The sequence below is a fragment of the Trachurus trachurus genome (assembly GCF_905171665.1).
Source record: "Trachurus trachurus genome assembly, chromosome: 8".
Classification (NCBI taxonomy): Eukaryota; Metazoa; Chordata; class Actinopteri; order Carangiformes; family Carangidae; genus Trachurus; species Trachurus trachurus.
The window spans coordinates 32,230,915-32,244,701 of record NC_139905.1 but is presented as its reverse complement, the minus strand read 5'-3'; the positions used below and the strand labels follow the sequence as shown (position 1 = coordinate 32,244,701).

The 13,787-nt window shown below is 44.3% G+C and overlaps 1 protein-coding gene across 1 annotated transcript in view; it reads left to right on the top strand.

The window, feature by feature from the left end:
• LOC310989756 (NLR family CARD domain-containing protein 3-like) overlaps positions 1-13,787 on the top strand; it is a gene marked incomplete at both ends in the record, with an annotated part of 47,713 nt that overhangs the window by 28,529 nt on the left and 5,397 nt on the right. The window contains 3 exons of the mRNA XM_083976903.1: positions 7,573-7,847; positions 8,100-9,178; positions 9,332-9,802. Coding sequence (XP_083833029.1) covers positions 7,573-7,847; positions 8,100-9,178; positions 9,332-9,802 — 1,825 coding nt within the window. The remainder of the gene's footprint in view (positions 1-7,572; positions 7,848-8,099; positions 9,179-9,331; positions 9,803-13,787) is intronic.

Here is a 13,787-nt window from a genome sequence, read left to right as displayed (position 1 = left end):
TCAATAAAAAGAGCGAGCGTCGATCAGAAGAAGAAAACAGTTAATCAGAGAAATATACCGTAGTTTTCAGTTTGTTTGTCTTTCACAAGTGTCTCTGCTGTCTTACAGTAAGGCAGGCAGTGTCCCCCTCTGTCTCAGCAGCCTGATCTGACATTAAACTCCACTAGTGTTGTTAAATGGCCGGACTGATCCAGACGGTCCAGGCTTCATTAACCATAGTTAGACCAGCTTGGCTTTTAATTTGCAGGCTCCCCGAGCAAACCCGACGCGATTTCAACTATGCTTTAATTCGTAAAATAGCTTGTAACTTGTATGCTTTCATTCATAGTTCAGGTAGCTCGGCTAAGAGTTTATACCCTGACCTAAAAACACGGCAGTAGGCTACCGTCGATATTTCAGCTCGGTAGAAGAGAATTAACAATGAGAGCGAACGACCATGACAATAACAAACCAACAACTTTCCAATAAGCAAACGTTAACTACTATTAAACATTAGATCCTTACCTCTTTGGCGTCTTCCTCATTAAATCCTCTCATCTGAATAACCTGCGGCTGCTGGTGGGAGGAGTTCTCCGCTGCAGAGCGTCCAGAGCCGACGTTTCCGGGTTCAGCCAATCACTGAGCAGAACCTGCCGAGACCGACTTCCGCGGCAGCCAATCACTGAGCAGAACGTCACTGACGCACGCAGCCAATGACTTCTGGTCATTTTGTGTGTGGGGTGGCGGGAAATCGTGTATGAATCCAAGTGGCGCGAAAAAAAAACCGTGTGTATGACTTTGTGTATCATACACAAAAAAGTCCGATATCCGCATTTGTCGGGACATGTCGAGAAAAAGCGGGAGCAGCTAAATGGCGGCTTCCTGAATGCTTCTACGTTGCTTGAATTATGGGGACACTGGGGGTGTCCTCATAATTACATGGTGTCCTTCCTATGTGAGTGCCTAGTCCGATAAAATGTCCTCATAAATACGCCTTACCTACACACACACACACACACACACACACACACACACACACACACACAGGTAACCTAATGTGGTTACAGCTCCTCCATATCAGTGCTTATAGAAAGATGATCATGTGTCTGTCTGATCAGCTCTGTCTTGACCTTAAGATCGTGGGTTTGATTCCCATGTTGACAGAGATGGCAAAACCGGCAGTAGCCCCGTGGCCCATTCAAAATTTCCCCCGAGGAAATTTTCTAGTTTTTATTAATATTCTATTGTGATATGCTTTGTCAATATAAGCACTGCCTTCTCATGCCAATAAAGCTATTTAAAATTGACGTACAGTAACACGCCAGAAATCTTGCGTGATCAAACGTGATCTGACGTAGCTACTCTGTTGATGGTAGCCATGGAGCCGTTAGCCACATTGGTTTGTTATGCTACGTGTGCTGCAGTCAGCTCTCTTCTTAATTGGTTACATTCAATTTCACGTCACATTCCACGGAGCCGGTGACTCAGGATTGTTGAGTTCCCCCACAAACAAGCCGACTTTTGATCCAAACTGGGCCGACAATCGTAAATATTGAACATGTTTACATGAACATGTGGCTCCGATAAAAAATGTGCAGCCCAAGCCTAAACCTGAGCCCTGGTTTAGTGAGGAGACTCGTGCAGCTAGACGGGAGTGCCGCAAAGCCGAGCGGAGGTGGAAGAAGGACAAGCTGCAGGTTTCCTTCCAAATCTTAAAAGACTGCTGGCGCTACTACCAGGACACGGTCAAAGAAACCAAACAAAAATACTTGGCAAACCTCATCGAGTTAAATCGCCACAACCCCCGTGTATTATTTAAAACAATTGACACCATTCTTAATGCCCCACAGCCTGTCATCTTGGAGGTGTTGTGATATTTACCCCAAAATCGTATATTGCTATAATGTTTGGGATATTGACATTTGCCTTAGACATATGATAAGCTCGTGACAATCAGTTTAATAATGAAGCATGTAATCAACTTTTCTATAATTGGTGTAATTACTGTGTTTTGCTCTTACAGCCCAGAGAATGACATACACAAGACAGGGGAAGTAGCAGTTACACAGTGTACTGGTGGTTTGATAAACAATTGGGATATCTGGTCTTCGTACCTAGTGTAACTGTGATAGTCAGCTTTCCCCTGCGTCAGCCAAACATTATAGCAATATACGATTTTGGGGTAAATATCACAACAGAGGCATCCCTTGAGACTTGCAATAGCTTCCTGGACTTTTTTATCGATAAAGTTGCTACTGTAAGGGCTCTCATTTCAGCTCCTGCATCGGACCCCTCTGTTCCTGTTCCTTGTTCTGCAACTTTTGAAATGTTTGAGCCGGTGTCCTTATCATTTTTAGAAGACCTGATTGGCCACCTTAAACCATCAGGCTCTCCGTATGATTAGTCCTTGGGCCAGACCAGATATCGGTATCACTTAAGTGGGCAAAACCTTACCTATACTAAATTGTTTTTAGGGTCAATATAAGTAAATTAAAATATGATAGCCTTTTCATAGGGGCAGCTTTTTAAATTTTTTCCGCATTTTGTTATTTTCCCATATAGGCAGATTGTCATTAATTCTAAAAAGAACACAGATAGCCAATAAAACATTAAAAGTCATTTAATACTCTTTTTGGACATCACACATCATGTCACAGGGGACCCCAACAATGGTCAAGTGAAACCAGTAGGCTACCTTTGTAAACACACCCACACAGGCACTCTGGTGACCTCTCCCATAGAGGTTAAATACCTGGGTCTTACTCCACTGTCTTTGTCTAGCTAGTGCAGACTAGTGAGACTTGTTGCGTATAACTGATGAAGCCCCTTGGATAAGAGGCGAAACGTCTTCCCAGATAAATATAAGACCAGTTGCCTACGATTCAGTTTGCCCAGAAAAGAACGATGAACCTGGATGAATGAGAATATCCATAGACATCACACATAGTTTTTTCATGGTCCTTCGAGCCGGAGCGAACACCCATGCTGGAAAATGGACCCATGACCTGTTCAGCAACATGATGGGAGAGAGCAAGGAGAAAGGCCACAGTGGGAGAGAATGTCTCCAAGATCTACAGACTTAACTTTATGACAGGCCTCCCCAACAACCACAGGCCAGAGCGGCACCTGTATCACAGCCTCCTGAATCTGAGGCTGGAGTGGCACAACTATAATGGTTGGTATGGTTTCAGTCTTGATGGACAGAGTTGAGTAGTATGAGCAGGGTTACTCGGAGGGAGATACAGAAGAGGAATGTAATATAGAGCCCCAACAGACACCATATGCATCTAACCACCCCTAATGCCCCCCCAATGTGAGAAAGCACAGTCTGAATCAGCACCTGTACCTGCTCCGAACCCCAGAAAGGTTTCCCAGTCTTCCAAACCATTTGCTTATCACCCAAGCAGTGTTGTCCCATATCAATTCCATTACATGCCCCCTCAGCCTGCACAGCAACCTCAAGCTCAAGGTGCTGTGTCTCAGCCAGCTCCAGTTTCATATGCCCCACACTTTACTGGAGCTTTCCCCCTGCTAATCCGAGCTTCTCTTTACCTGTGGCTCCTGTACAGCAAACTATGGGCTCCAGGTTTTCAACATGAGTAGAGGGATCTTCATTCCCATATTTCAACCATGATGACCCTCATGGGTTTATACTGTTGAAGATGGCTCTGACTTACTTGTTGCCAACAGAGGAACCTGAACTGTAAAAATTTCATATCCTATTAGATCAGTTACAGCTCCTCTCTGCCCGCCATATTGCCCTTTCCTATGCACATGATCCACAACCATTCACTATGGCATTAGCAGCCTTAGAGTGACAGTATGGTCAACCACACCAGCTGGCCATGAGAGAGATGCAGACCATTTTAAATCTTCCTAGAGTAATTTCTGGAGATGATGCAGGCTTTCAGAATTTTGCAGTCAGAGTGAGATCATTGGTGGGAATGTTACAATCACTATGATCAAGAGAACGCATCGTCTCAGCATTCTGTGTACCTGTGATCTCCCAAATTCATTGTTCTTTGCATTCTTGGTATTGAGAATTTAACGTTGTTAAAGTGAGACTCTCTAACAAGGACAAACCCTTTGATACCTATGCCATCTTAGATGATGGATCTGAGTGCACAATGTTGTTACCTGGAACAGCAGAATATCTGGGCTTGGAGGGAGAGCCTGAGCAACTTGAGCTTCGTACAGTGAGGCAACAGACCGAGAAACTTGAAGAAGAACCTTAGATTATCCGCTGCCTCAAGCTTAATTGACAGGGTTTCACATCCACCACCTTTTGTTCACATTTTGTTGATCTGCGTTCATCATTGTTCAGTTACCAAAATAAAGAACTGATCCAATGTTTTAATGTGCACAGTACACCACATGGTTGTTCTGTGAGCCGGCACCACCACCACCACCCCACCCAGCATAGTTTTTTCATTGTCAATAAAGCTATCTATCTATCTATCTGGAATAAGGTATTGGGAAGAAATAACATTTGTCAAAAAGTATCCTTAACTCATTGAGTGCCGCGCTCCTTTCCAAAGTTTTAGTCAAGTGTACCGGCAATTTAGACCATTTTTGACTTTTTATGTAGAGCCATAGTGTATTCTATATTATTGCCACCGACACATACTGTAGCTCAATTGAAAGGTTTAACTTTATGCTTCAAATGACCACAAACCGTTTGTTTCTACGTGCCTCCGTTCCTGAGAAAAGTCAAGCTAAACATGGCTGGGTTTCACCAAAATCCCTCCTTTTTTTCTAGAAAAGGAGATAGAGCGTCTTTTATGAAAGGTGCGCTGTTTGTGCCTGTCGCTCTTCTGACACTCGCATTTATGGATCGAAGGGCTCGTATAAGATAAATATATACAACAATGGTTGTTCTATTCACAAAACCACCATCGGGGCGGGGGGGGCGCCACTAAACAACAATAACACAGACGCGCCGTGCCGTGTCATAGCCTCTAGCCGCGGAACGTGAGGGTCTGTCGGCCACAGCGCCTCGGGAAGACCGGTCCCGCCGGTGGTCGCGGTCCTTCTGTGGTACGGGTCGGTGCCGGCGGTCTGCTTTGGCCCAGAGACCATCAGATTTTACCGCGGGGGGACTTTGGGGAGGACACGGTGTTGCTCGAGGTGAAGACCGGGCGGGACTGTCGGCTGAGAGCTTCCTGGTTCAGCTCCCAGCTGCTGCAGCAGCGCGGGTGAGAGCGGCATCTGCATGCAGAACTCCGTTTGCAGAAGCCGAGTTATGATAAAAACTTCCAGATCATGAGCTGTCATGTGACTTTGATCGTCATCTATTTCAGTTCTCCTCGTCGTAGAGTCCCCAAATTTACATATAATGTGTATTAAAGTGTCTATTTTCATAATTTTTAAAAAAAAGCAAAAAACGAAAAATCTCATTTTTGGCACTCAACACATGGGAACGAAAAACGAGAAATTACGTGGTTGGCACTCAATGAGTTAATTAGAAGATACATTGCAATGATTTAGACCTGACCATCGGATAATTGAAGCTTATTTACACCTATATTACTGTAGATAAATTACTTGAAACACTACTTAAGGGTTTATTACAAGTCTCTATGGCTGGCCAATAGTTCAAACACACCCAAAGGAGAGGATATGATGAAAGAAAGATGAGTTCCAGGGAAAGCACTTTTTTCGTTTTTGAACAGCAACAGTCTATTCCTTTAAGAGGTGATCAATACTATAAAGCTGCCAGTCAGCAAGGTCTATCATATCAAAACTTAATCTAGGGGTGTATAGGAATAAAAAAAATCACAACTAGAATTTGCCCTCCCAGGTGATACCGATATGTGAAATTTTGGGTCTTGGCCCAAGGACTAGATGTGGTCCCTCCTGGTTTTTTAAAAGAGGTTTTTCCATGTTTAGGTCAGTCTGTCCTGTCCATCATCAATACCAGTCTGTCCTCTGGTGTTGTTCCTCAGTGTTTTAAACATGCTGTGGTCCAGCCCCTACTTAAAAAACCTGGCCTTGATGGCAGTGTGCTGGCCAATTTTAGGCCTATTTCTAAGCTGCCTTTTATTTCCAAAATTTTAGAAAAAGTTGTGTTCACTCAACTCAAGTCGTTTTTAGATGAACATGATGTCCTGGAGGTCTTCCAGTCAGGTTTTAAAAGTCTGCATAGCACCGAGTCAGCTTTGCTTAGAGTGTTCAATGACATCCTCTTGGCAAAAGACTCTGGTGAACATGTTATTTTGGTTTTATTAGACTTGACTGCAGCGTTCGATACCGTGGATCACAACACCCTAGTGGCTCGGCTACGCTACCTAGTGGGTATACGTGGTACTGCACTAGACTGGTTCAAGTCATATTTTACCGGTAGATCAATGAGTGTGAGCCTTGGAGACTCGAAATCCAGCTCTGCTCCACTGCCATATGGGGTTCCACAGGGGTCGATTCTAGGACCCCTACTTTTCTCACTGTACTTATTGCCACTGGGATCCATTCTGAGGAAGCATGGCATATCCTTTCATTTTTATGCTGATGACAGTCAGATTTATGTGCCTCTAAAAAAGAAAAATGCCTTCTCCCTCACACCACTTCTTGCATGTCTTGAGGACATCAAAGCCCGGATGGCCCTCAACTTTTTAAATTTTAATGAGAAGAAAACAGAAGTGATGGTGTTTGGTCCCAGTGGCCTCTGTGAACCCCCCCCTGTTGACTTGGGCCCTTTGGCAGAGTTTACAAAGCCAACAGTTTTAAACTTGGGTTTTAAGATGGACAGTGATTTTAAACTGGATCGACAAATTAGCTCTGTGGTAAAGTCCAGCTTTTTCCAAATTAGACAGCTGGCAAAGGTCAAACCACTCCTTGCACATCAGCACTTTGAAACAGTAATCCATGCCTTCATCACATCTCGGCTGGATTACTGTAATGCACTTTATTTTGGAGTTAGCCAGTCCTCCCTTGCACGTTTCCAGTTGGTGCAAAATGCGGCCGCACGCCTGCTAACTGGAGTACGTAAGAGGGAGCACATCACCCCCATCCTGGCCTCCCTCCACTGGCTGCCTGTGCATTTTAGAGTTCATTTTAAGATTCTTTTATTTGTTTTTAAATCTTTAAATGGACTGGCCCCATCTTACCTCTCTGAGCTTCTTCACCCCTACGCCCCTGCTCGGTGCCTCCGGTCAGCTGATCTGCTGCTCCTGGAGGTACCGAGGTCCAAACGGAAGCTCAGAGGGGACAGAGCCTTTTCAGTTGCCGCTCCAAAATTGTGGAACGAGCTTCCCCTCCACATTAGACAGGCCTCCTCACTGTCCATTTTTAAAACTCGTCTTAAAACCCACTTTTATTCCTTGGCGTTCAACTCAGCATGAGACTCTACCTCTGTTTTAGTGTTTTATGGTCTGTTCTATTCATTGTTTTTAATGTTTTTATTTTATTTTAATTGTTTTATTTAAATTCTAAATTGTTTTATTGCTTTTAAATTGTTTTAAAAGCAATAAACAATTATTATGTTATATTTATTCTTCTGTTGCATTATGTACAGCACTTTGTTTCAGCTGTGGTTGTTTTAAAGGGCTCTATAAATAAAGTTGAGTTGAGTTGAGACTGTCTCTTCTCTCTCAGCAGATCGTGGTCTGCAGGAGGTTTTAGATCAACATAAGATCAGTCTGAGGAGCAGATGTGAACGAGTGACTGAAGGAACTGAGGGAGCAGGAAGTGGAACAGGAAGTGGAACCTTCCTCAACAGGATCTACACTGAGCTCTACATCACAGAGGGACAGAGTGAAGAGGTTGATACCCAACATGAGGTGAGACAGCTGGAGACAACGTCCAAGAAGAAGACCATCCATGACACTACGATCAAGTGCAACGACATCTTTAAGGACATACCTGTCCAACAGAGAGAGGACGTCTCTACTGTCTCACCCGTCCAACAGAGAGAGGACGTCTCTACAGTCTCACCCGTCCAACAGAGAGAGGACGTCTCTACGGTCTCACCCGTCCAACAGAGAGAGGACGTCTCTACGGTCTCACCCGTCCAACAGAGAGAGGACGTCTCTACGGTCTCACCTGTCCAACAGAGAGAGGACGTCTCCACGGTCTCACCTGTCCAACAGATAGAGGACGTCTCTATGGTCTCACCTGTCCAACAGAGACCCATCAGAGTGGTTCTGACCAACGGCGTCGCTGGCGTTGGAAAAACCTTCTCGGTGCAGAAGTTCACTCTGGACTGGGCCGAGGGCTTGGAGAACCAAGATGTCAGTCTGCTGGTTCTGCTTTCCTTCAGGGAGCTGAACCTGATCAGAGATCAGCGGTTGAGTCTTCTTGGGCTGCTCCATGTTTTCCATCCAACATTACAGAAGGTCACAGCAGAGCAGCTGTCTGTCTGTAAACTTGTCTTCATCTTTGACGGCCTGGATGAAAGCCGACTCTCACTGGACTTCAACAACAGGGAGGTTGTGTCTGATGTCACACAGACCTCATCAGTCAACGTGCTGCTGAGAAACCTCATCCAGGGGAATCTGCTTCCCTCGGCTCTGGTCTGGATCACCTCCAGACCTGCAGCAGCCAATCAGATCCCTCCTACATGTGTTGACAGGGTGACAGAGGTCCGAGGCTTCACTGACGCCCAGATGGAGGAGTACTTCAGGAGGAGGTCCAGTGATGAAGATCTGTCCAGAAGAATCATCTCACACATCAAGATGTCCAGGACCCTCCACATCATGTGTCAAGTCCCAGTCTTCTGCTGGATCAGTGCTACAGTTCTGGAGCACATGTTGACCACAGACCAGAGAGGAGAACTGCCCAAGACCACGACTGACCTGTTCTCACACTTCCTGCTGGTCCAGACAAAGAGGAAGAAGAACAAGTACGGTGAGGGACATGAGACAAGTCCACAGGAGCTGATGGAGACCGACAGGGAAGTTCTTCTGAAGCTGGGGAGGCTGGCGTTTGAACAGCTGAAGAAAGGAAACATCATGTTCTACCAAGAAGACCTGGAGCAATGTGGTCTGGACGTCACAGAGGCCTTGGTGAACTCAGGACTCTGTACTGAGATCTTCAAAAGAGAGAGTGTGATCTTCCAGAAAACAGTCTACTGCTTTGTTCATCTGAGTGTTCAGGAGTTTCTGGCTGCAGTCTACATGTTCCACTGTTTCACCAACAGGAAGAGAAAGGTCCTCAAGAAGTTCCTGGGAAAACACTGGAATCATGACAACAGTACCACCATCAAGTTGAGGAAACAAGATGACAAATATGATGCAAATGAATTATTTTCTTTACATTATGATGATAATAGTTGTGATAGTGATGAATCTGATGAAGTTGAAGATGGCAATGAGGATTATGAGGATGATGATGATAATCAAATCTCTGATGGCGTCAGTGATTTAACCCTGGATGACTTCCTGCAGAGAGCCATGCAGAAATCACTCAGAAGTCCAAACGGTCACCTGGACCTGTTTGTTCGCTTCCTTCATGGCCTCTCTCTGGAGTCCAACCAGAGGCTGTTAGGAGGTCTGCTGGGTCAGACAGACAACAGTCCAGAAACCATCCAGAGAACCATCAACAACCTGAAGGAGATGGAGAGTGATGAAATTTCTCCTGACAGAAGCATCAACATCTTCCACTGTCTGACGGAGATGAAGGACCAGTCAGTTCATCAGGAGATCCAACAGTTCCTGGAGTCAGAGAACAGATCAGAGGAGAAACTCTCTGGGATCCAGTGTTCAGCTCTGGCCTACATGCTGCAGATGTCAGAGCAGGTTCTGGACGAGTTGGACCTGGACAAGTACAAGACATCAGATAAAGGACGACGGAGACTGATCCCAGCTGTGAGGAACTGCAGGAAGGCTCTGTAAGTCCAGACATGATCAATATAATTATTGATTAGTGATTTAATCATTCAGATAAACAAAGTTTTCACTGATTTTCATTATTCTCAGTTTGACTTTGAAACATTTCCAAGTGAGTTGTGTTTTATTTTTTAAGGTGAAAAGCTGTGAGTTCCTACATGGTGATCTTCAGCTTGTTGTGATTGTAGCAGTGCTGCTGGAAGTCATTTTGAGCAGGGGGTGCTGAAAAAAAGCATACAAATAAGAAAGAAAAAAAAATCTGCCCATATTTTGTGTCTTATTATTAACTAAGTCTTATTATAATAACAAAACTGGTCGGGATTTTAATAGTCATTGGCGCTATAAAGTGTCCTATAGACCTAAATAGAATAAATGTAAATAAATAAATATGGGGAAAAAACAACAGCACTTCCCATTGTAGCCAGAGACCGAGAATTTGTAACAGAAGCAGTTCTCAGATTAATATTATGTTGCTTTTAATTAAACTTAACAATAATGCAATAATGAACCATACCTAGGTCTATATTTATCTAAACCTGAGTCTCTGTACCATCATAGTCTATGACACATGCAACTCTGTGTGTGTCTCTCAAAAATCTGTTTAGGCACACCGTGAGGAATTATTATCCAACTATTTACACGTTGTTTAACAGCTCCCCTCATAGGGCTTGGCGAGACGGCCTAGTATAGTAAAATATCAGATTTTTCCACAAAAAAATCAGTTTCAGGATTTAGATCTGTTATGGTGAGGAAGTAACTTTTAAATAAACTTTCTCTAGTTTCAAACTGACAGTGACACAAATACAAGGTAAAAACCACACAGCCAATTTGAAAACTTGGTAAAAGAGCTGTTCACATGAAAGATGACCAGATGGGTCCATGTACTTCGCGGCCATTCGATTTTTCCTTTAAACAGAACTGTCAAAAAACGAAAGTAAGCTGGTAATTTGGTTTTCCGTTTCAAACCAAAAACCAAAAAAACTAAATTCAGGCTGGTTTTTTCGTTTTTTGGTTTTTGGTTTTAAAACGAAAAAACGAGTAAACCAAAATCAAATTACGGTCAAAATTGGATTGTCTTTTCATTTTTGATCTTAAACAACACATTAACGCCGATGACAGACCGGAAATGTCTGAACTTCAAAATAAAAGCCCAGTGAATTGCGTTATAGCCACAGACTGTAGATGAATGGCCTAAGAAATCTTTCTTTCTTTTTTTTGTAAATGTTGTGTTTTGAGCACATGGACATTTTCACAGCTGTGTTTATTTTTTCACACAAGCTGATCGTTAATTCATCTTCCTTATAGCTACTGCTCTCCTCGCTGCGCTGGGTCTCTGTCTCTGTTGCGCTGTAGCGCTTTGCTTTGCTTCCAGTCAGTCAGATCATTTTCACAGCGGACTTCTTTGCAGCCTGATCTGGTCTGTGTACCTCTGTGTAGGCTCCTCCGTGCCATGAGACAAACATGCAAGAAGTAGTGCAGTTTATTGTGTTTCACCGGCGAGGAGCTGTCATTACGCGCGACCATTACGCACAGCGATTCCCCTCATCTAAGCTGCCAATTAGAGTGCCCTGTGCCGGGAAGGGAGCCTGATGAAATCCCGGACTGTAGCTGAGGTCTGGGACTGGATCTCATGTGACTGAAAAGAGTAGAAAAGAACCATAAAGGGGCCGCTGCCACCTGCCAAATATGCCCGGGGTTGGAGACCTCAGGGTCGCGTTGAGTCTCTGAGAAGAGCTGGTCTATCACCCAGCCCCATGCAGCATTATTCCATAAGGTGGCGAACGTTACTGCAGCAGATCGTAATATAGCTATATTCCTCAAATAACAAAACAATCAGCCGGTATTCAATTAATAGGCGGGTCTCATATAATGGCGTTCAAGCCATAAAAAAAAAAAATTATTAATTAAAAACTATCTGCCGCCGCCTGGGACAAACTGAGGAGGAAATGTTCAGAAGCTCTTTGTGGACTGTCTGTGAAGACTGACTGGAGTGAAGCTGACCTCATCACGCTGTGAAAATGCTCTGATTGACTTGGGAGCGAAGCGCTGCGCCACGGACAGACCGAGGTCAGCACGTGAGGAAGATTAACTAATGATGAGCTTGGCCGCTAACGTGTAAAGTGTGTTCACACAGTTGTGAAAATGTATCCTTATGCTCAAAACACAACATTTACAAAGAAAAAAAGATTTCATAGGCTATTTATAGGCTACAGTACAGTGGCTATAACTCAATTCACTGGGCTTTTATTTTGAAGTTCAGACACTTCCAGGCTGTCATCGGCGTTAATGCGGGAGTCAAGCTGACCTCACCCTCTGCTTCAGAGAGGGACAGCCTGTCCGGAGCCCGGTTGGGACCGGAGACGGGCCGCAGAACACGTTGTGAAAATGATCTGACTGAATGGAAGAAAAGCGAAGCGCTACAGCGCAGCAGAGACAGAGACCCAGCGCAGCGAGGAGAACAGTAGAAGATGAGTTAACGATCAGCTTGTCGCTCATGTGTAAAAAATAAACACAGCTGTGAAAATGTCCATGTGCTCAAAACACAACATTTACAAAAAAAAAAAAAAAAGATTTTATAGGCCATTCATCAACAGTCTGTGGCTATAACGCAATTCACTGGGCTTTTATTTTGAAGTTCAGACATTTCCGGTCTGTCATCGGCGTAAATGTGTTGTTTAAGATCAAAAACGAAAAGGCAATCAAAATTTGACCGTCATTTGATTTTGGTTTAGGGTTTAGGCTACTCGTTTTTTCGTTTTAAAACCAAAAACCAAAAAACGAAAAAACCAGCCTGAATTTAGTTTTTTTGGTTTTTGGTTTGAAACGGAAAACCAAATTACCAGCTTACTTTCGTTTTTTGACAGTTCTGTATAAAGGAAAAATCGAATGGCCGCGAAGTACACGGACCCCAGATGACAAACTTACATGGACATCTGTGTGTGTAAGGACTAAAAAAAAAAAAAAGAACGTGCTGAGCTCTCCTGCCGACTCACCTGCAGCTCACTGAGAGCTGTCAGGGAGCGCTCTGCTGTTTCTCTCAGTGGGAAGATTACACACTCTACTTTAGGTCTATAAAGAGTTCAACATTGGAAGATCTAATTAGTCACCAAAACATTCAACATAAATTATTAATAGGCTACGCATTCATCATTATTTGATTATTTTTCCCAATCTCACTCCAGCCACTAGGGGTGCTGCAGCACCCCCAGCACCCCTACTTCCCGCGGTACTAGATTGTAGTATGATTTTTAACGGTAAAAACAACATTAAAGCAATACTTACCGATCTGGCATTTCACTCAGCACAGCACAAACATTTGAAAATCAACAGCTCCACCTCCCTCACAAGTCCCACCCATCTCTCACTCCTGCCGCATCTCCACGAGCCCCCTCCCTCCCTGCTGCATGCGTTGGCATGGTAACGGTAAACAGAACAGGAACGCGAGTGAAACGGGAACAACACAAACAAACACAACACCGGAGTTTTAAACCGTATAAACGGACTCAGTGATGATGACTGATGAGTTTTATAATAACCTGTTGTTAGCCTACTGCTACTGGAGACGCAGGGGAAGTGATTGTTACAGATTACAGTTCTCAACGAACCGGGCTGGCGGCCGGACCAGCGCCACCTGATGCGCTGGTTCAGGCCGAAAATAAATCCAGACCGAGCCGAGTCGAGCCGCGCCGGTCCGGAGTTCAACCGGGTCCGGACCGCTGAGAACTCACAGAGCTAACAGTAGCCTAGCCATTAGCACAGAGCTAACAGTAGCCTAGCCCCCTAGCCGTTAGCACTGGATGCTTTATAGACACATGTGACCTGTGTTTACGTATCACTCGGGGCTGCTCACTATCAACGTTACAATATCAGACATGAAACTCCGCGACCAGCTGCGGCTGCAGTTATTGGTCTTTTAAAAAACTATTCATTTCCAAAAACCTTCTTTCTTGTGTGTGTTGTGACTCTAGTCTCCTCTGCTCTCTGTGT